Here is a 23,440-nt window from a genome sequence, read left to right on the forward strand (position 1 = left end):
CACTCATTTGGTTAGGCAGCCAAACAAATGGATCTTTCCCATATATGCCCACATTAAGCTGGGTAATATCAGGCTGATCTGTTTGTTTGACCTGAGGGCCAAACAATCAGACCACGATCACAAAGTAATGCAGACTGTCGGTGGTAGGACTGCATCAGCAAACCAATGCGGCCCTTGTCCCGACTGGATTTTTAAACCTGTCTGATGGATCTCTTGCTGACTTTGAATGGTCACTCTAATTCATTGGTTGATTTGTCTCAGACAGCTTTCGAAAAATTACTTCAGAAATAATCAAGTATGGTACTTTGTAGATATCAATGCAAAAGTTATAGCTGTACCTGTCTGACTTCCAATAACCATTGGCTGCACAGTAAGATGAAAAAGTTTATCCAGTACAAGATGAAGAAAAAGCACCAGAGGCTCTAGTCTGGAAGAGCTTAAACAGACAACGCTGAGCTTTAGTTCATGTTCCAGAGATGATTCTGTAATTTTCTGGTCTAGCACTCTTATGGGAAATGTCACTGGACCTTCAAGAGCATGGCAAAGAGTGAGGAACTTCTCTAGGTGGTTGTCCTGCAAACAAATAGCAACAGACCTAATTGCCAATGACTAACAATATGAAACATGAAGTAGTCTTAATGCTGAATTGTGCTTAGTACATGGGATCACTGAGGCTAGATTTTTTTATAATTGTCTTTACTGGTTGTTGCCTTTACTTCTATGTCTGGTGTTAGCTATTTTAAAAACCACTGGCCATGATATGACATCACTGGCCATGTCCAAAATAATATTAGCTTACACCACGGACCCACATAGCCATCTCCACTCATAGATTTTTGGAAAAATAGCAGCTTAGGCACGTCTTAAGGTCAGTGATGTTCTTTATAGGAAAATAAGCAAAGGCAATTCCTTACATAGATTGTAAATGACTTTCACTGTTACTCATTTATTACTATAGGTTTTAGCTTGTAACAGGCTTACAGCAACACACTACTAAATATGGCATCAACAGTGATCAACAGTGATCATCTATATTCCCAGGAATATCCAAGACAGCAAAAATCATTCAGCTTTCAATCAACTGGGTCCTTGATTTTCAGGTGGCCAGATGAAAAATGGTATTGGGTTGTACTGTGCATTACTTATCTTAGTACTTAGTTATCTAAGGCAGTGAAAAACTGCACACTAAAAAATTACAACAGCGTAATATGTCATTTAAATGTAATAAAGAAGGCTTATATTCGAACCTTCAACAGAAGAAGACTAAAATCTGAACGTGTATGGTTCAAAAGTAAAAGTTTAAATAACCAAACAGCCTGGGACAGGTGCAGATTTCCAAAACAAAGGAGACCCAGCTGGACTAACAATAGTCTAACAAGAATAAGTTGGATTATTGGACTATAAAATTTGATATACAGTGTTATCTTGATTTAACTCACTTGCCTGAAAAGAGAGAGATGGTTCATCCCAAAGTAACGTGGCCATACATGGTCAGGTTTAAGCTGCTGCCCTTACAAACTGATTCAGCAGCTTGTCTGCCCATGTATGGGGCCCTCAGACAGGCCTACCCAAAAATTGTCCAGATGTTGGAAAGGCAGGTTTGGTATTCCCAGGGAATGTGGTCCTCGCCCTAATGGCCTATATATCTGTCACTGTGATCCGATCATTTAGCCCTAGAGCAAACTAAGGAGGTGGGCTAATTTCTATTCAGATCTGCAGATTTGGATCAATGCCCAGACAATTGAATCAATTCTTTTAGGGCATCCAGGTGCTATTTTACAAGCGACGAGCTGAATCATAATTAAAAAAAAAAAAAGACTTACCTGAGTATGCACAGATGAGACTGCCTGGACCTCTAAGTCAAAAACGCCTTTGTGCCCTTCTACCCATTTTATGGGGGGTGACTGCCCTGGCACTTTCTAAAAGCCAAAGGAAAAAAATGATGTCATTTATTTCATTTTGCCAATTGTACCTCAGAGAAAACGCAAGAAGAAAAGCCATCCTGAATTCCTGAACAATTCATCATTACAATTACCTCTGGAGTATGCATAGAATAATTCAGAGGCAGCTTTTCCATTGCCACAGGAAGGCAATACTGTCCTATTTGAAGGCGATCGTTTAACAACATTGGCAGCCACTGAGAAGCAAACACATAGGAATGTCAAAAAGAGGGATTTTGACATGGATAATATTCCATTACATGCATATTTTTTTTTTAATTCAGGCAAGTTTATTGAGATAAAATAAAGATTTTACAGCAGTTTCAGCATATATACATCACATTATGAGGCAGAGTTACACAATGTAATAAGGTTCTAGTGTGTTCTAGAGTCATGTTGCAATACATGCATATTTAAGTGTGTCAAAGGTAACTGGAGAACCAGAAGGTTATCTACAAGAATAATAAGAGAACATACAAATCCATACAGATAATGTACAGGGAGGAATCAGCATCGATGGTCCTAGTATTGCATTGCAGCAATGCAAACAAGTGCACCACTGTGCTATTTCTTACTAAGGGGACCATGTCAGTTGGAAATGCCTGTATGTTCCTGGCCTAACCAGAAACCAAAACCTCAACTAAGACATTTTCTTGTTCTTTGACAATACTATCAGCATTAGGGGCCACTGCATCAGCTAAATTGCGCCTAGCACTGGATATTGCATATCTCTGTACAGGCTATGAGCAAATAACGGTTGTGGGGGGGGTGCCTTCCCCCCACCTGAATTTACACTGCTGGACCTAGAGATTGCATAGATACAGCACCTGATTATCTAGGTCTGAGACACTGGTGAGCAAATTAAGTTGGGTCTGCCTGTTTTCCTCAAAGGGAACATGCAGCAACCCATTTTCCTGATAATTTCTTTAGAAAATTGGTAGGAGGTAGGAATACAGGCTCCTGTAGCCTCAAAAACATAATAATTTGAAAACAAAGTACCATCCTCAGATAGTCACTCCCTCTTTAAAACTGAAAGCTTAGTCAGTAACTTGAATATAAAAAAGAAAGATGGGAAAAAGACAGTTATACCTTAGGCAAATGTACAACTTACTGAATATCCCAGCAGAGTTTCCACACATGCTCCTTGTTTAGACTGACAGCTGATATGGTAAAATGTAAATAGTAAGTGATGTCTATTTGTGAGTTTAGCAGGCAGTTTAATTTTCACTTCTTCATAAAAATCCGGAGTTCTTAAAAGGCACATAGACAGAAAACATGTCAGAACTTTATACAATGATATCTTCAGTGATAATACTAAAAATACTTAAATGTACTTCATTATGCTTAAGCCTAGCGAAGTGCATTGCCACCAATGAGACATGATTCAGACCTACTTGTTGTGGTATGTAACAGCTGTGGTGACTTCTGACAAAAACTCTGGGCCACTGGACTTCCCAAATATGACCTATATTTATAGAAAGATAAAAAGATTTTAGTCAAAATAAAAAGAGCATTCAATAAAAAAAGAAATAGAAGAAATAGTTAAAAAAGGAGAACCTTGTATAATAATACAAAATGGAATGAGTTATGCCTGAAAAATTAATGTACAAAAAATGCCCCCTAAATGAACATAATTATTTAAATAATCCAGTAGAAAAAAAGGGTTGTAGTTGACACACAGCACATCCATTTTCCTACTATACTGAATGATGGGCCAATTGTATGCCGTAGATATAACTATCTGCTATATTTGCATATTTAAACTGTGATTGTATCTTGCACCAGATTATATACTGTAGAATAATATGCACAATGCAAGAAGTGAATAGGGCCCTGCTTTGGTGTGCATTTCAGATGCAAAAGAATATAGAAGTTAGCTCCCTTTGCAGACCAAAATATGGTTAGAGGCCCCTTTAAAGCTTATAGAAATGTTACAGATATTGTGGTATCTGCTATTTAATCATAACTGCAAAGATATCAAGGACAGCAAATAAAGGCTCACACCAAAAATTACCCTAATTGATCTACAGACTGGGATTATTTACATTATAGACATTCTCCCAAAATCTTGTTCAAATTGTATGTCATTCTGCTGCTCAACTTTAGCTCTACAATTTTAGCCCTACTAACAGGCCAGACCCAAAGTTTGAGAACTACTAATTTATACTAAGATATCTTTATTATATCCTGCTCTTAAATTTAACAGGAATGCACTTCTGCGGCATGAAGTAGTAAGAAGGAAGAGGAATGGAAGGAAAAAATGAAGAAAGAAAGTTCTGTTAAATGCTGTTTATTACAGGCATAGCGTTTTTAGCATCTTCTCCATTCATGAACTGGATTTTGATAGCAATGTTTCTTGCAGATGAAAGCCGGTTTGCAAAATTTAGCCTTTGTGGGTAGACATACAGAATATTCCTGAAATATAAAAAACAAAATTTGTTTTGTAAAGTTTAGAGATTTTACTGATATTGGCAGATCCTTTAGAAGAAATGCAGATTGTAATACTAGGAATGTGATAGACTGTTTATAAATATGGCAAAATTACATTTTGCTTTACAACTGGTAGAGATAATGCACCACTGAATTTTACAGAGTCAAAGTATTAAAGGGTGATACATATCTGTAATGCTAAAAAGTTACACAGTACAAAGAACATTTCTATAGATTTATAGTGGAAACTGCCATATTGTTTGCTTTTGTTTAGGGATTTTCTACAAACTACTTACTTAGGGGAAGATTTATCAAAATAAAATCCGATCTTTATTCACATCCTTTAAAAACCCCTAAAAACGCCTGGGTTTTTAGGTTTTTAAAGGATGTGAATAAAGATCGGATTTTATTTATTCTCTGGTGGTTGTGGTGCTTCGAGAGACGTTTTCTTCTAAGATTCACCATTTGATGATTATGCTTTAAAAAATACCTTCGGAATAAATGCAAAGTGGGCGAGTTTTTCTGTTATAAATTCTTTTGATAAAGCTGCCCCGTTATTAAATATATTCTCCCATACATTTTCAATCTGTTAATAGTATTAACAGTTTTCTTTGAAAACATAAGGACATTACAAAGTTATTATAAACCAAAGCTTTTTGATACAAACACATATTAATAATAATGTGTTGCATTCAATTAAATTCTGGGTTAAATGGGAGACTTTCCTTTTTAGACATGCCTTTTTTGTGCGTGTAGTTATATTACACCCATAAGGCAAATGATGGGGTGTGCTACAGGAATTTTTTTTTCTGAAAAACAGGCAAGCCTCAAGTTCTGTTGCAATTTTCCCACAGAAAAAGGAATGATAAGTTCAACTGAGTAAACATTAGTGCAGAGTTTTGTACCTTTATTACATTACACACTGGGTGACCCATTCATCTGTCTTTGTCTCTACCTTTATTACATTCGATAGGGTCACACTGGGTGACCCATTCATCTGTTTAGCCCTGACTTTGTCTCTACCTAGTCACACTAGTGAACCCATTCTTCGATGTAGCCTTGCATTGCTGTCTAGAGTACAGTACTAACAAAACATTGCCAATTAAGCAGAACAGAAGACCTGTCGCCTTTACTCACAGTTAGAATATAATTTAGAAATTTTCTAGATATTCATTTAGAACAAAAAGACATTAGATTACCTGCAAGAAACTGCCAACTGAAAAAGAAGGCCAGCTATGCTACTCTGTCCCGTATCTGTGTTACTCAGTCCTTGTGTTTTATTTAGATGTGATGCAATATGTATGCTGAGGCCTCAAAATGAACAACATGTTTTATTGTCCTACAGTATATCTGAATCTGGAGGTCACTGCTAGATATCATTTTAACCCCAACAAGAGGATGTATTTTCATGCCAAGAAGGGAAAAGTTCACGGCTCTTTAGAATTATATTATGCTTCTCTAACTGGTGTGAGCCTCTCAGATTCAGACTGTTAATTACAATATAAATTTTGATATTTCAAATCTTGGAATGTATAGGTATTATTGCTAAAAGCCTAGATTGAAGGTCAGTTGCAGTAAGATTTATTGGCCCTGAAAGTTTTAAGAACAATTGCTAAATGGCTGAGCAATATTTTTTATATCTGTAATTGTTATAAAATAAAGGGGGGGGGGGGGGGGCTGACTAAAATGTTGGGCCAAAAAAGGGGCTTGAAAAGAAAAAAAAGTCTTGTAACTACTGCTAATTTTGTGCATAAACATACAACCTCATCATTAATTTCTATTAAAAAATAAGGTGTTCATTATATCCCTAAAAATCCCTAAAACAAGCTGTCTTTAGTTAAATACGGATATTATTTGGCAAAAATAACACAAATGCCATGTCGAGTTTTCATCATTCCTGATTCAGTCAAGCCCTTAATCCTATTTCTCACAATGTGACTGCATAGTTATCCAGCAATCTAATTCAATATGCTGAACTTCAATGAAAATAATGAGGCTGTAGGTTAAAAGTATTTATAGTAGTCTTCCACGCGTAGGTTTTATTCATCATGCTGAGATGTATCCGAATGTTTATGTACTCTGGTTGTAAAAATTTAAAAACCCAATAAATATAACTGAGAAAAATGCAAAGGTGTTGCCATTAATTTTGTTTACTTCCTTGGGTGATATGTGCATGAGTCAGCTTTTCTTAGTTGGTGTTTAGGAAAAGGAATATTAATCAAATGAAATAATTACAAAACATCTGTAAATAGATCTGCTATAGATGAGCAAACACAAGTCATTTTCATAAATATTTTTTGTGCATTGTATCTGCTGTTGTATTAGAGGTGAACCGTGCTAGCAAATAAACCAAAGAGGGTATTTTAATGACCCCGGAATAATAAGCTGTAAGTCAGGGACTGACAAATTTTGGCACTCTGTTTCAGAAATACAACAATCTTATCTCACAACCAGAGGCAGCGGTACACAAGTATGTTTGAAGTCATATTATAAATACTATTAAAAGCACATTAATCTCCAAATTTTTCTTCATTTACAGCAAATATAATGTGGTTAGTACAGGTAAATGCATGCATTATCTTAAATCTCTCTCTAGGAGCAAATTTAGGGTCTCAAGTCAAGTTAACATGTGCCTGTTATCTTCCATTTTTTGGTGGCCATTTTTGCAATGAGGTCAAGATAGGTGTCCATCCATCCATCTATGTATGGCTCATATATCCACAGAATGTTTTTTATTGTAGCCAATAAAAAAATGTTAAGTTGAGCTATATATGTACAATGAAACAAAGTAAATATTAAGACTATTTGTGGAATAGATTTAATGAAAATTATTATTATTATTTTTAATAATAAAGGATTTCCAAAGAGCCTTGGAGGCCCATTTATCAAAATTCAAAATTGTGAATTTTTAATTTACCAAACTTGACTGTGTGCTTATTCATTAAAAACCTTGAATCTTGAAAATGTAATCATTTAAAATTCTCCTAGGAAGGAGAAAAAAAATAAAAAAATAACTTGAATCACAATAAGAAATTGTATTTCAATGGTTATATATCAACTCCTTGGGGGCAGATTTAATACATAAAAACTCACCCATGTTCTGTTCTTTCCTATGGGATTTTTAGAAGCGTATTTATCAATGGGTGAAAGTTTGATAAAATACGCATTTGATAAAATACGCATTTGATAAATACGCTTCTAAAAATCCCATGGGAATGAACAGAATATGGGTTTTTATGTGTTAAAATCTACACTGAACAATGTTAGGCATTAGATTATTCCCAAAGAGCTTTAGGAGGTAGAGACAACGGCAAGCTCTTGAGAAGCAAAAATATTTACTGTATGTTTTAAACTTGTTTAAATAAACACAAAACTTGCTGCTGTACTTTAAGGACAATGACATTCAGGGAAATGTGTAGCCAGTGTTAAAAAATCAGCACCACTGACTACAAATCTTCTAAAAATGCCTTGCCATAGTCAAACATTGGGATCACCACAAGTAGAAAATGGCTTAATCACAGAAAAAGGTGAAGGGAGGCAATGTCCTGCAGTTAAGCTAGATCACTCTGAGAAATATGTTTTACTCATGGCAATTCCAATGTTAGTCTATGTGAAGGCATTTTCAGGGAGATATGTAGCTAGCGGTACCAATTTTTTACCACTGGCTACAAATTTCCCAGTGTGTCATTGCCCCAAAAAGTACAAAAAAATGCTTGTCATAATAAAGATCTAACTGATATTGCATAAAGTAATATAATATATGTTATTACAGGGGGGCGTCTGTAGAGGGAAGAGAGCGCGGAGTAGGGGTAGGCAGAAGAGGTAACAGTTCCGGCCCTGTTTTGGTTGCCACAGTTTTGGGATCAAGCAATATTTTATAGTCAGTTTCCCTATAGGTTCTAACAGAATTAGATATATGGAAATGTTTCAGTATCAGTCATCCTACTGAAATTCCAAGAATATCTAGGACAGCATATCAAAGTTCCACCAAATCTAATCCTAATTGACCTCAAGGCTATGTGCCAACAATTTGCAGGGGAGAACATAAGCATTTGTTCTAAGTACCAGCCTAATGGCCTTCAGGCTGCCCCCCATTATACCATTTTAGTTTCCAGTGGGCAGCTACACAGTAAGTGAAACACTTACACATTATCACGTCATAGGCAATGTGACGAAATATAAACAATTAAATAAGCCCCAGTCTGGCGTAAGACAAGTATGTTCTGTTCATATTTATGATTAATTATTTTCCTAGATATGAAATATACACAAAAATCATCATCCCAAAACGTTACTCTCTCTGTTTGTACCACTGATGGGCTCCTTGACATGCCTTGGCCCAACTATGCCTGGATATTTAATACCGATAGTAAACTGTAGGTAAAAGTAAAAGTTGCCTGTCCAAAATCTTATTTTGAAACCAAGAGTATAATTACAATGTCTTCTGTAAAGGCTTTCCACTAGATGTTGGAACACTGCTGTTGGCATTTGCTTCCATTTGGCCACAAGAGCATTAATGAGACTGGGCAAAGACACTTGTTGATCAGGACTAGCTTGAAGTCAGCTAGTTAAGTTTTTTCAGGCCCATCTTAGCAATCCAATTCTGTACCTCCCTTTATGCATAGGAGCATTATTGTGTTAAAACAAGACAGGCCTTCCACAAATTATTGCCAAAAAGTAGGGCAAAGTAGGAAGGATGAAAATAAATTAAATAGCACTAATACCAGAGTCTCTAGTCCAAAACACAAAAATAGCCCAAACTTTACAGTTTTGGGCAGTTGCTTTCTCCTGGAATATACCAAACTCACACTTGCCTCTCAGAATGACCCAGTACAATATAAAATCGTAGTACAGGTATAGGACCCATTATCCAGAATGCTCGGGACCAAGGGTATTCCGGATAAGGGGTCTTTCCGTAATTTGGATCTCCATACCTTAAGTCTACTAAAAAATCAATAAAACATTAATTAAACCCAATAGGATTGTTTTGCATCCAATAAGGATTATTTATACTTTAGTTGGGATCAATTACAAGGTACTGTTTTATTATTACAGAGAAAAAGGGAATCAGTTTAAACATTCTGAATTATTTGATTAAAATGGAGTCTATGGGAGACAGGCTTTCCGTAATTCGGAGCTTTCTGGATAACGGGTTTCCGGATAAGGGGTCCGATACCTGTATAGTGTTCTTAATTTGTAAGTTTATATGGGTAAGTACAAGTCACTAATGCAGATAACATGTTTTCACTGCTCTGATGTCTCATGTCAGTAACCATTACACATCTCCAGCAGACAAGAAGGGAAGTAGTTACCATTATATTATCAGTGATACTTGGCTCATATGACAACTAATTTTTTCTTTGTAAAATTAAATACTCTCTCCAACTATATCTCCCTTGTGTATATACATACATATGAGCCAAGTATAAACAAGAGATATAGTTGCAGAGTACTTTATTTTGACATGATAATTTGTCAAATGAGCCAACAATCCCTGATAATACAATGTTTGTATTAGCTGTGCCTAAATTATAAAGAGTGGTCTGAAGACTAATACACATACAAATATATGTACACAAAAACACAGTATTTAGTAAGTATAATATCTAGCTGCCTATTACAAGTAGTTGTGATCATAATGCCAGTTCTTTCATATATCTAAAGTTAAAAAAAATAACACACGTTGCTTTTATTAACTTGAAATGAAAGTGCACCAAAATTACATCTAAAACACTTATATATAAACTATATACATCCATCAAGCTTTTTACACTACCATATAGAAATAAATACACACAATAAAACATTGTAGCTATACTCAAGGCAATACAATAGTACTGATTACTGCAAGAGGTATTCAGTAATATGTACTACTTGCAATATACTAGTCTGAAATATGCTTATGTTTTTATTTTAGAGATGAAAGAGATGCTTTTGTTTAGCTGATGTGCCCCAAAAGTGGCATAAAGGTTTTAGAATCTAAAGATGCTTTAGCAAGCAAAGAGTTACCCTGTGGAATTTAGAAGGGAGAAAAAAAAAACGGATTCTGGTGCTTTGTCTCTCTTCCTGTCACTGAGTGTTATTCGAATAACTACTCTACCTAGAAGGTCCAATTTTCCAGATTCTCTCGTTTCAAATAATTCTGGGTGATGACAATGGAAGGCTGCTCCACATTCATTCTGCTTTATTCTCTGCACTTTCTAAATATAGGCTCCCAGGGCATTCATATACTACAAGAATCACAACTTCCTTATCATGGAGAGGAAGTTGGTTTGCTTTCAGAAAGTCTTCTTCAGTTTGGTTTTATGTTCAGCAAAGAAGTAAACTACACAAAGGAAAGTATTAAGAACATTTTTGAGCAGCTGGATAGTTTCAACATGTCCCTGGCAAAAATGTATACGCAGGTGAGACAGATAGCTAAAGCTGGAAAGAATCTTAACAAAAAAGCAAAAAGCCACATAAGCAATGGCACTATGTCCCAGCTTGTTGCTGAGCTGAGTGAAGAGCTCGCAAGAGTGCAGATACATGGAGCATCTTTGGAGAACAAGATCAAGCCATTGGAAAGAAGAATGCAAAAGGCTGTAAATATCAGAAAAAAGGACAATTCCCAGTCCAGTACTGCTGAGATTCTGGTAACTTGTGTGTTCTTTTATTTAAATTTCCCTTTGTTTCAGCAAATCCAAATCTCTTTGCTTTTTAGTGCTGTTTAAGAATGATTTATGACACTGCTATTCTGTACTCTTCATTTAAAAGTTTATGGCTTTGCATTATAGGCTAGAAAGCACTGGGCAGGAAAATCAGTGTTGTTCTTAATCCTAAACATTACAATGTGAATCATGTGTGCTATTTATTTAAAAAAAAAAAAAACTGCTTGAGATGTTCAGCAAAATGTAACCCCCCCACTTCCTTACAGTCCTTCCTTACAAGGCAACATATCCGAATAGAGGCACTTATGGCAGTTGTGGACATCCATCAAAAACGGATCAATACCCAAGAGACAAAAATTCAAAGATTACTGAGAAAGGTATGTTAAAAATTCTAGCATTAAAAAAATTAAAAAACTGAGCATGCACTTGAAAACTCTAGTGCAATGGCTGGGTGTGGTGGAGTAGCCAGGAAGATTCCGACTGTGTGCTAGCAGTATGTAATTGGAATCATTTCGAGTGGTTAAATATAGCACAGCCTGACTGATATGAGTTACAATATTGTTTCTGAGTCCTCCCCAAGAACAATTTTTATTTTGCGTGCTGAAAAAAATGGAATTTTAAGCAACTTTACAATATACTTTATTATACATCTCAGAGGTTTTAAAGTTATTTGTAAATGTAATTGAGTTTAAAGAAGTATTTATTTACCTCTCTCTAGTTCTTTTGAAACAATGCAGTAGATGCCAGTTCTCTTAGTCTGTTAATCTGTTTCTGCTACATTGTTTCAGGAGTCAGAGAAGGGAGTGCAGAGAATAAAATTTATTCCAACAGCAATAAAATTACAACAAACTTTATAAACAGCAAAAATTGTTTAACATATATTGATATTGCTTAGAATTCTATATGCAAAACCAGTTTTGGTGAGGCTTAGGAAGCATCAATATTACCATAGGGAGCAACAAACATCTCTTGTCTGGTATCAGATTTTGTGAGTTGTAGTTTAACACTGCTGGAGCCAATAGCTTATAAAATAATATATATTTTTAAAATTATTTTATTACCATGAACAAAAACATGAGTTAATGGCAATCCTATTTTTTTTTATACAGACTAGACCAAGAAAAAACAAAAGTAAAGAAAAGAATAATGAAAGGGCTGGAGATGCAGTTTAAATTGTAGTCCACTAATAAACAACTATTGTAAGTATTCTGATGGAAGAGGAACAACAAACCTCCCATAGATTACTAGTGAACTTCTATACCCAGTATCCCATTACAGCATTAGATTCTCTTCCCCCAATTGTTTTTCATTGCACCACTAGGCAATGCATATGCTATCTGGCTGAACTGAACTGAATAAAAAAACAGAATGTATTCTTCTTTGTTTAGTGTTCTCCTCTGCTTCACTGGGTACAAACCCACTGGGCTGCATAAGATCTATTCAAAGGAAGGCATTATAAGGTACCCCACAGGTAGCACATGGATACAGAGTATGAACATATTAATCAAGGCTGGGGCTCTACTTGGTATGGATTCTATAACAGAGAAGTCCATTTGCTATAATAGCCTATAGGTCATTTATCAGTTTTAATTGATTTGTTTTTTATCCTTTTTATTCAATTTTTTTTCATCTAAACCCAAAAATGGGTTGATGTGAGCTTACTCAGGGTGCTTCTCTGGGTACTTTTGCTAGTTAGGTTCCCGGACACTCTTGACCTTCTAAGAGAGCTGCTGCGCTAAAGGCCTGCCTAGCAATGTAAAATTGTCTATCTAAGATTTTAGAAACCGGTAAAAAAAATATTTTTAAATTCATGGTGCAAGGCTTTTTGGAGCAGGTCATGAAATGTATTGTCTAAAGTCCAATTTAGTATAATATATAGATAGCTAAATACAGAAGAACCATACAGCAATAAATACCAGGGCCTTTGCTCCAAAGAAAAGATTTTTACATTTATTGGCTAGAAGTAAATAATGTGTTATGAATGAATTCATTGTTTGCTGTTATTGGTCCCTTAAGTGGTCTACATAGTGTTGACCATATCAACCAATCATATCTTTGCTTTTGTCTCCGAAAATCTAGGTGATAATTCAAATCCACTTGCGGATTGGTTGCTATGGGCAACATAACTGGTTATGTTAGCTTACACAGTATAATAAATATGCCATACACCGAATTATCTCATAGGTAACCAATTTATTAGCCTGTAGGCCAATGAGACGGCTATTGTATAATGTGGCCATACATATGTAAGGCCACATTCTAGTGTTTCACCATGTTTGGGCTGATATCTGCTTTTATTTCCCCATCTGTTTGGCGGTTTGGTCTAGATTGGAAAACTGCTTAACCAAATCTGCAAATGTATGGCCAGCATTCAGCTGTTCTGTTAATGACCAGTGCAATGATTATGGCTACAATCAAGAACACTTTTTTCTTTCTTTCTTACAGGAAATCCTGTAGAACAGTCGGCAAACTGACAGCTGTATTTGCCTCTTTCATGTATTTTCCTGATTGCCTCTCCATGACACTATTTTTAATGTATTGATATCAATCACCCAAGTGTTTTTCCATATAAAATATGATTATGCATTAGTGTTTAGAATAACTGCTTATTGATATTCCAGAAATAGGGGAACCATAAATATGCACCAATCTACCCATTTCCCATGCCTAAAACAAGTCCCTGATGCCCCCAATTGCTTTCCCCTCATCCTTCTGTCTCCTGCTCTCTCTTTTAAATCTCTTTTCTCCATTCTACACCATTGCTTGTAATTGCTGCTGTAGCTCTTTTATTTCACATTTTAGAATATTAACATGTGGTTAAGAAACAGCCGCAGAGCATACCTAGTATGCAAATTCAGAAGTAGTCACTGCAAAGATAAAAACCTCACGTACATATACAGAACTTATATTATTACTGATGTAATGTTGCAGATATCAGCAACAAGAATTGCAAGAATTCTACATTGAACTATATGTAGTAAATATATTTTCGCTTATACCTGTCATGTTGTACTTGTGTTCATTTTTGCAACTTAAACTGTGTATTATGTAGACCTGCCTCCATTTATTTTGTATATATTTAGATTATTCAACATTGTTCTATTCAGCAGGACAATAAAATTGTTAGCTTTCTGCAAGATGAATAGGACAGAACTTGCAACATAATAAATTGTGTATATTTGTCTATAATTTATAATTAACAGAGAGTTCTTTGTACATTATCCCAAGCAGGGTTGATCCCATGAGGCATGAGAATTGTTATATTTAGGAGCTAAATTTCATTTTTTTAGACTGGAAATGTGTCTCTTGTTCAACTGCATTCTCTTCACAAGTGTTTACCCCTGACCCAAGAGGCTGCAGGCTGGACAGAAGCACCCTAAATCATCCTACATGCCACATGTACACTTTTCTATATCGTACATCACTTAAAATGGTTGTTCACCTTTGAGTTAACTTTTCGTATGATGTAGAGAGTGTTATTCTGAGACAATTTGCAATTGGTCTTCATTTTTTATTTGTAGTTTTTTTAGTTATTTCATTTTCAGTTCAGAAGCTCTACAGTTTGGAGTTTCAGCAGCTATTTGGTTTCTAGGGTCCACGTTACCTTACCAATCAGGGAGTGGTTCGGATGAGAGACTGGTGTATGAATAGGAGAGGGACTAAATAGAAAGATAAGGAATAAAAAGTAACAATATAAATAAAACTGGAGCCTCACAGAGCAAAAGAATTTGGCTGCCGGGGTCAGTGACCCCCATTTAAAGACTGCAAACAGTTGAAGAAAGAAGGCAAATAATTCAAAAACTATAACAAATAAATAAGGAAGACCAATTGAAAAGTTGCTTAAAATTGGCCATTCTATAACACACTAAATGTTACCTTAAAGGTGAACTGCCCTTTTAAATCCCAGCTGCAATTTCCCTGCTGTTACACCCTCACACTTTGGGGCAGATTTATTAAGTGGTGTAAAAAACGATGACAATATTTACCACACATAATCAGGCTTTACCATGTAAAAAATGGCATACTTTTTTACATGTGTTATCTTAGAGCAACTTCCTCCAGAACTTACACAAGGTCTGGCACAAAATAACAGGGTCAAATCTGCCATTCGGACAGCGTAAAATAAGACACATCTTGATAACTTTGCCATTTATTTTACAAAGCTTTTTACACTGTATATTTCTGTGAATTCTATTTTATACAACATCATAAATAGGCCGCTTTGATACACGTATGGAACCTGTTATCCAGAATGCTCAGGACCAGGGGTTTTCCGGATAAGGGATTTTTCTGTAATTTGGGGCTCCAAAGTCTACTAAAAATTCCTGCAAGCATTTAATAAACCCAACATACCTGTATTACATACAAAAGAGTAACCATCTCGCTCCATCTTACAACACCATCCTGGGTTTTATTATAATGTTTGTTTATCTGCTTATCCTAATTTATATGCTCTCTTATTTCTAGTAGAAACCAAAAACTGAGTGTGCATTATGTGCACATCTACAGGGCACATTTCATTTTTTTATCAACCCGTTTATACTACCAAATTAACTGAAGGTTTAAATCTGTAATCTTATCACTGAGGAATATAACTGCTAAAAAGCATTATAACTTAATGTTACAACTTTGCTGTTTGCTAACTGTGAAACTATTTCACTAAGACACCCCAATATGTTACCGAAGTCTGTTATTAATTATTTTATTCAATGAGTTTGTAGACAGGAGGGGGAAATGCTTCCCTTCCAACTAGGGCAAAGTGCACATTCAGCTGTGATTTAACTGGTCACTTTGATCTAGACTAAGCAGAACGCAGAATAACAAAAAACAATAACAGTGAATGCAAGGACCTTTAGCCTACATAGATTAATTGTCCATTTGTTAGGAAAGTTCATTCTAATCTCCCCACCAGTAGCAGATTTCTATGAAAGGCTTTTATTGGGTACCACATGGTAATGTTAGGGAGATGCAAAACATGCATATGAATGGCAGGCACGGGAAGAGTTTTTTTTTGCTCTTTAGTATAATAAGACAAAACACAATTAAGCCTTTGTATGACAGAATAAATTAGTGCATGGTACATAATGTGAGCTAATGTGTCTAGTAAGTTTTTTTTTAAATAGGATATAAAAAGATCAGTTATAAAATCTCTTATTTTATTTATATTCCATGGTGCTATTACTGAGATTATGCAGACCGCCCTCCCAGTTAATGAACTACATGTTACAACAACAGTGTTGATTATTCGAAGTAGCTATTCATTTAGAGCTGGTCGACATTGCAGAGCAATATGATTGCTCCCCCATGGTTATAGAGGCCTAACAGGCCGGGACTGGCAATCTGTGAATTCTGTAAAATGCCAGAGGGGCTGCTGTAAGATGCCACAGTCAGTCACTATTTTTTGGGCCGTCTGTTTGGGCCTTTGTGTACTTGAAATTAGTTTATATCAGTTGTTCCAAAACTGTGCATCTGTCCCCTAAGCTTGGGGACCCTGCGTGATGGCCAGTTTGAAGGTCAATTAGAGTGATATTTAGGAGATGAACACTTCTTTACTCCACCTATTTACATGATAGTATTCTGTTTAAGGTAGATACTAGATACTTGGTATGACAAACACCTTACATAACCTGATTGTTGGACAACATATATTATTATATATAAATAATGTACCCTCTAATGTAAAATGTATTGTGAATAATGTACCACTATTTGTAAAATATAAGGATATTATAAGTCCTTCAGGGATTCCACGGCCATGAGGTCATGGAACTCAGAGGTGATTTCTAATATCCTAATATTTCACAACAGGGGGTACATACACAAGTTTTAGTGAGTCATGTGACAGAAATTACATCACCAAGCACTATATAAGAATATAACTTACAGGATATCCATAGCTCTTGTGTATTATAAGGATAAATTATACAGGTATTCAAAGGAAAAAAATCTGTCCTATTTTTTTCTCCTAACCTCCTCTCTGAGCTCAGCTTAAACACTGCAGTGCTCATTCCAAGCAGGGCTTTTTTGTAAAAGTAAGTTGTACCTGTGTTAGCCTGCATTATATATTGCATTAACTTTACAGCGCCCATGTGCTGTTTGCAGATGTAAATGTCACTGAAGATGTGTCAGAGGGAAAATGAGAGATATGCCCAACTTATATACATTGTAGGAAAATCTAAGCTTTACATGGCCTTTCAAAGCTCTTGTGTATTAGGGCTGAACTCCACAGGAGATTGTGATCAAATTTGGTGAGTCATATTTTATCTGATCTTTTCATGCAACAACATGCAACAGCATGAGATTTTGTAGGGTCCTACAAAATCTGATTCTACAGCTGTAATGTAAAGTTGAATCAGATAAAGTCAGATGGAGTGTTTTGTTCCTGCATCTGCATCCAACAGGCAATGTATTTAAATGAGAAAAAAAGTCTGTCAGACACCATCTCATCGGATCAAGATGCAGCATTCCCTTTCAACAGTGGTGTTGGATAGCAATCCTTTCATGTAGTTTACACATCAGATTTTTCTATCATTATTTTGATCCATGTGACTACATCCGATGCGATTCTACAAAATCTCTCACAGAGTTTAGCCCTTATCCAGCAGTATTTGGCCAGGCATTAATTCTCTCTTTGAGTGGTTTGATAATGAACAAATTTCAATAATGGCGCATGGGTACAGCTATCAGTCAGCTTTACATGGGGCATGCTTTGTAAAAGGCTTTTAATATCTGTTTTGATATTGTGGAATTCAGTCATAAAATAAGATTCTGGTTCCTACCTGTAAATGGTATGTGGAACATAAACTTCTTTAACTGGAAACTCTAGTATTTCTTTAATTGGGCGTGTTCGGCCTTCAGGTTTAACTGGGAGCAACTCAGGTGAAAGACAAGAGCTGAGCCCATCACAGACAGGAGAAATTTCCAGTTTGAGTAGACCTTATATGAAAAATCATAATAAAAAAAACTATAAATGTATATATATTTAGAAAAGGACCACACATTAGTTAATCAATATATTACATATGATGTTATAAAACTAAGTAGTAATTTTACTCCAAGCACTCCCCAGGTGCACTCAGCCATACACATTTCCCCGGTTCTGGCTGCTTTCAAGGGTTTTAAATGTAACTTCCATATGTTTCTAGTGTGAGGTAGCCAAACAATTTAGGTGCAAACAACTGACCTCAGGTGACTAAACTGTTACTGCAGGTGATGGAGGGCTGGGTGACTCCCAAAAATTCTGGGTAAGTTGATGTCTAGCACACAGAAAATCTATATGCCAAGCCTGCAGTATAGCAAGCATCCAGGCCCGGATTTGTGGAGAGGCCACAAAGGCCCGGGCCTAGGGCGGCAGAAGTTTAGGGGCGGCATGCTGCCCCGCCGCAAGAAAATTTTTAAATTTAGCTCCCATACGGAGCAGTTTTGCATTGTTATTATCTGACAGAAAGTTTTAGAATTTAGCTAATCTCACCCAAGACTTTAATATAAGTTTGCACACAAACCACTGAATGATGCTGTAGTAGTCCAAATGGCTCACCTGCTCACCAAACCTGACAAACCTCCCTGACTGTAATTTTACAGAGCCCGCTGAGGTCTGAGCAAAATGTTAAAATATATCTATGATATTAAAATATTACCAGCAAAAATGATTTGATGATCAGAATTTATAAGCATTACCTGCCAGAAATGCATGCAGCTTTACTGCCCTCACCTGGTATAGATTTAATTCTCCTTTGCAAAGATGACCTTTTGTAGTCTGCTAGATGTTTAAATAAATCTTCGTCACTTAGCTTGTCTCCTTCCTGACAGAGGTAAAAAAACACAATGTATACTACTACAGAAGCAGACAAAGAATAATATATGTATGTGGGCTGTGCAAATGTCTATGTCCAGGCACAGAACAACCTTTATCCTGATTGATATCTGGCTAGGGCACATTCAGGTATCAGTTGGGCAACCTGCATGACCCCCTAATTGATATGATTATTGTGTTAGAAACTTTGGAAAATGAAGTACTGCATATGCCTTCCCACCAGCGATGTACTTGGTGGGAAGGCATTCGCCGCACTAATCCCCCTGTGTGCCACCAGCCTTAGGGTCAAATGGCAAAATTAGCTGATTTGGGCCACTGTATAGTTGACCACATTGGTAAATATGAACTTGTTCATAAATCGCACCAATATGAAAAAAAACTAGGGGGTTGTCATTGTGAAGGACTCCACTTAGGCTTGTTTTATTGTGTATATCCCCAGGGACATCAGACCATGGGGATCATTTACAAAGTGTAGTGTAGGGTGAAAAGTGCAAAAGAGGGTGCCAACCACATTTTGCACATTTTTGCCATGCCCTGCACTGTTCTGCATTTAGACGCACAAGTTAGGGAGCGCTGGCTGGAGCAGGCTACAATGGAACCCTGTACTTGCCACTTGCCCTATGGCTGCCTTGCACCTGCAAGTGTTGTACTCTGCACCTAGCACCAGGTTCCTAATATGGTGCTATGTGCAGTCAGGCCTCAGACATAAGAGCTTTTTGAATGAGCCCTAAGGGGCACAAAAGTGTGCCACATAAAATTCTAACACTTGCGTCAGAGGTCATAGAAAATGACCCCTCATGCACTTTTTAACTTCTTGTTAGGTGAATAAAATCTACTGAGAAAGCTAAGGGTACAAAGAAGCATCTGGTGAAACACCAAAAAGGCCAAAAGGAAATTAATTATACGTTCAGTCATTTACATTCTCCTTATGCAAATATGAAATAACAATAAAAAATAAAGCTATAGCGGTGCTTATCATACTGTACCTGTTTAAAGAAACTGTTGACAGTAAGTGTTGTAGGCTTGAAGGGCAATTGGGTGTTCTCTTCCAATGAGTTGCATCGATCAGAAAAACGCCTTCCTGCAGTCCATGAGGCTCTTCTGTCAGTAGCCGGATTTCTTCCTATGAAAAAGTTGTATTTTTTACAATTACTTCATGGTACACAGCGGAATATATGCATAATTCAGTACCTTACACCCTTCAGGGGCACTTTCAGAAACCTGAAGTTATTAAAACTGTGGCATTGTTGTGCATTACCACCAACTACCCATATCCTAAAAGGCTCATATATGTATCACGTATCTAAGACTACTGATGAAAAGGAAGCAACCCCTATGTATTATTATTGGAATAATTATTGAAGCATTCATGCTGGAAATTTAATTTGTATGGTATATACATATTAAATTGACTTCAGTGCTAAATGAAGATCATTATGCTCCAGATCAGCGCTTCTGTCACATAAGAATTAATGTAGTAGCTATACTGTAAGAAAAATGCTGGAAGTCAGTTTAAAGTTGTGTGACCTTTATATATCAATGGAATTCAACTGCTGTATTCAGCCCTTTCTGTTACTTTTATCAAAATCACACCAAGCAATTAAACTGTTCATCAGTGCCGATAGTGATCACAGTGTCTGCTCAGATAGCTGCAGCACTGAAAGCAATTGGGTCTTATTTAGGTGGAAGTGTATTGCTGGGATATAGTATTCTTACTGAAATTACAAGCAGTTTAAAGGAACCGTAATGCTAAAAAATGAAATTGTTTTAAAGTAATTAATATATAATGTACTGTTACCCTTCACTCGTAAAAAAGGTGTGTTTGCTTCAGTACTACTAGGTTTTATATACACAAAGCTGCTGTGTAGCCATGAGGGTAGTCAGTCATGATGAAAATGGGCTAAATGGCAAATATAAACTCTGTAGAACACAGTGGGTTTAGATTCCTGAGTAAGATTTAGATTAGTTTGTTCGCATACATAAACTAATGTAATAATGTAATCGTTGACTGTAACTAGATAAACTTTAGTCTGTGTGTGTTTCTTTGGGTTATATGTAAGAATTTTATTTATGTTAAACGATAAACATATCAGTACTTTTGCTAGGGGAGAGTGGGAAGCTGAACTTACAGTTTTAGTCACTGGCCTTTCATATGGCACTGTCCTAACATGTACTTTTTTTTATTTTGAAGCACTATACTATGTTGCACTAACCTAAATTGGCCCATGCTTCAGAACAGCACATTTTCTGAATTATTAGCTATTTAGAAATTTCTGGCTATGCTTTACTATATCTCTAAGGGCATAGCAGCAGGCATGAATTCACAGAGTACAGTGATGGTGGAAAAGATTGAGATCCAGACTTTGACAGCAAATATGGGGTTATGTAACATTAGTTACTGAGTTTGCTCAGGAGCAGTAACATATAGCAATCAATTAGTTGGTAGAATTTACTGGTCATCTGTTTAAAAGCAGACTATCTCAGGTTTGGATTCATAAAAATACACTGAATAGCAGGAAACACTCACCTGAAATAATCCCTGTGCCACCACAGAAAAGGACCAGCAGTGTAATTACAATATAGCACAACCTGTAACATTGGGGGACCATGGGGAGTGGGGGGAACAGTAAGGACCTGTACCCCCACATCATCCTTCCTGCTGTTATTTTGCAGTGCAAGTTCTAATTTACACTCTGAGAGCACTTTTTCCACTGTTAGTGCTACACAGCACTCTACTACACTAGTGATCTAAAACCTTATTTTAGATCAAAATGTAACTTACGGATGCAAACTGCATGTTTTTTACTCAAAATCTAGCATTTCCCCCAGATTTCCAGCATCAATGCAGATGCTCTCAAAGTTGCATTCACTTCATACTGTGTGCAATGCACCAATATAGATGCAAGTTTGTCTGTTTTGGCAAATAATCTGCAAGTTTTGATAAATGCTATTTACACTTTTGTGAATTCAAGGATTCAGGATTCAATGCACACTCAGTCTTGCATCCATTTATGTTCTTTGTCTTGTAAATGAGGCTTTCACTCTCTGAGATTCTCCACATGTAACTGTTCTACCTTTCCATTATCTGTTGCCAATATGGGAATTCCAGTTCAATCTTAGCCAGAAAGCCACACTCACTGAAAATCCCTGTACTATCCAATGGGCCCGATTCACTAAAGTCCGAAATAAGGAGTGCTATTTATAGCATGTGTTAAAAATCTTATCACTTCTTATTTTTCACTCGATTCACTAAAAGGACACTTGTCATAATTAAGAAGTGATGTTCTTGGCGTTATTTATCTTACGATGACATATTTTGAAGCAATATATTACGCAGCGCGCGATATTTTACGCAGAGCGCAATATATTACGCACGTAACCATTACTTTCTGAAAACCACCATTTCCCTGAAAACTGAAGGATGCATCACTCTAGGGCCAACATATACTTGAAAAAATACGACTGCAAACTCCATATTGTGTTGCCAATAGCTCACGAACCGCAATTTTCTTTAAGTACCGCCTGCCCCAAGTAGGGTTAATATTCACACAGATTAACACGATATTTTGCACGTTTAACGCTTCATATGTGTTTGTGAATCATGCGTTAGTACTATTTCTATTCGCTAATTAACGCAATGCGTTTTTTTTGTGCATGCGATATGCGGATTAACACATGCAAAATGACTTTGATGAATCGGTACTTAATTATCGCATGCTTTTTAATGAAAAAAACTATGCGATAAGCGTTATTGACCTTTAGTGAATCGGCCCCTATAACGCTTATCGCATAGTTTTTTTCATTAAAATATGTCATCGTAAGATAAATAACGCCAAGAACATCGCTTCTTAATTATGACAAGTGTCCTTTTAGTGAATCGAGTGAAAAATAAGTAGTGATAAGATTTTTAACGCATGCTATAAATAGCACTCCTTATTTCGGACTTTAGTGAATCGGGCCCAAAATGTTATAGATGCCTAAAAGAAAGCAAAACTGGGTATTGAACTTGTATTCTACGTTGCATACCAACCAAAAAGTAAAGAGGGAAGTAAACAATAAAAATAACTTACCATTGGGGTTTTCACTCTCAGGGGAATCTCTTTCAAGTGTCATAACATTAATGCAGTTTAAGAGGCTCACAGGTGCCCATGCAAATGGCATTCTGTACTTTCCTAGACGCTGACAAAAGTTTTCAGCTTGAGATTTTAGTTTTTCAATTTTATCTTTGGTCTGGAAGAAAATGGACAAAGAATTAAATTATATATATATATATATATATATATATATATATATATACAGTGGCTTGCAAAAGTATTCGGCCCCCTTGAACTTTTCCACATTTTGTCACATTACAGCCACAAACATGAATCAATTTTATTGGAATTCCACGTGAAAGACCAATACAAAGTGGTGTACACGTGAGAAGTGGAACGAAAATCATACATGATTCCAAACATTTTTTACAAATAAATAACTGCTTTACCTTTCACTTATGAGGAGTCATTTAGAAAGCCCCTAGTTGCGCCCCTTAGTGCCTAGAGGTGCGCTGCTCTTAGTGCAAGAAAGGCAAACTTCAGCCTTGCCCTTACAGTCTTAGAGCAGGTGGTATG

At 36.3% G+C, this 23,440-nt stretch overlaps 2 protein-coding genes across 3 annotated transcripts in view; one reads left to right on the forward strand and one right to left on the reverse strand.

Moving 5' to 3' along the window:
* dock8 (dedicator of cytokinesis 8) overlaps window positions 1-23,440 on the reverse strand; it is a 103,424-nt gene that overhangs the window by 45,345 nt on the left and 34,639 nt on the right. For both annotated transcript variants that reach the window (XM_012952557.3, XM_002935601.5), the window contains exons 11-20: window positions 22,901-23,060; window positions 19,817-19,953; window positions 18,729-18,819; window positions 17,797-17,953; window positions 4,238-4,355; window positions 3,335-3,405; window positions 3,052-3,190; window positions 2,036-2,137; window positions 1,824-1,919; window positions 339-573 (exon numbers count right to left, since the gene is read on the reverse strand). In XM_012952557.3, coding sequence (XP_012808011.1) covers window positions 339-573; window positions 1,824-1,919; window positions 2,036-2,137; window positions 3,052-3,190; window positions 3,335-3,405; window positions 4,238-4,355; window positions 17,797-17,953; window positions 18,729-18,819; window positions 19,817-19,953; window positions 22,901-23,060 — 1,306 coding nt within the window. The remainder of the gene's footprint in view (window positions 1-338; window positions 574-1,823; window positions 1,920-2,035; window positions 2,138-3,051; window positions 3,191-3,334; window positions 3,406-4,237; window positions 4,356-17,796; window positions 17,954-18,728; window positions 18,820-19,816; window positions 19,954-22,900; window positions 23,061-23,440) is intronic.
* Window positions 10,419-14,206, forward strand: LOC100486380. Its single transcript, XM_031890733.1, has 4 exons — window positions 10,419-11,002; window positions 11,284-11,394; window positions 12,127-12,216; window positions 13,463-14,206. The coding sequence occupies exons 1-3, from the start codon at window positions 10,520-10,522 to the stop codon at window positions 12,187-12,189; spliced, it is 657 nt and encodes a 218-aa protein (XP_031746593.1). The 5' UTR covers window positions 10,419-10,519; the 3' UTR covers window positions 12,190-12,216; window positions 13,463-14,206.

This window comes from Xenopus tropicalis, chromosome 1 (genome assembly GCF_000004195.4).
Source record: "Xenopus tropicalis strain Nigerian chromosome 1, UCB_Xtro_10.0, whole genome shotgun sequence".
Taxonomy (NCBI): Eukaryota; Metazoa; Chordata; class Amphibia; order Anura; family Pipidae; genus Xenopus; species Xenopus tropicalis.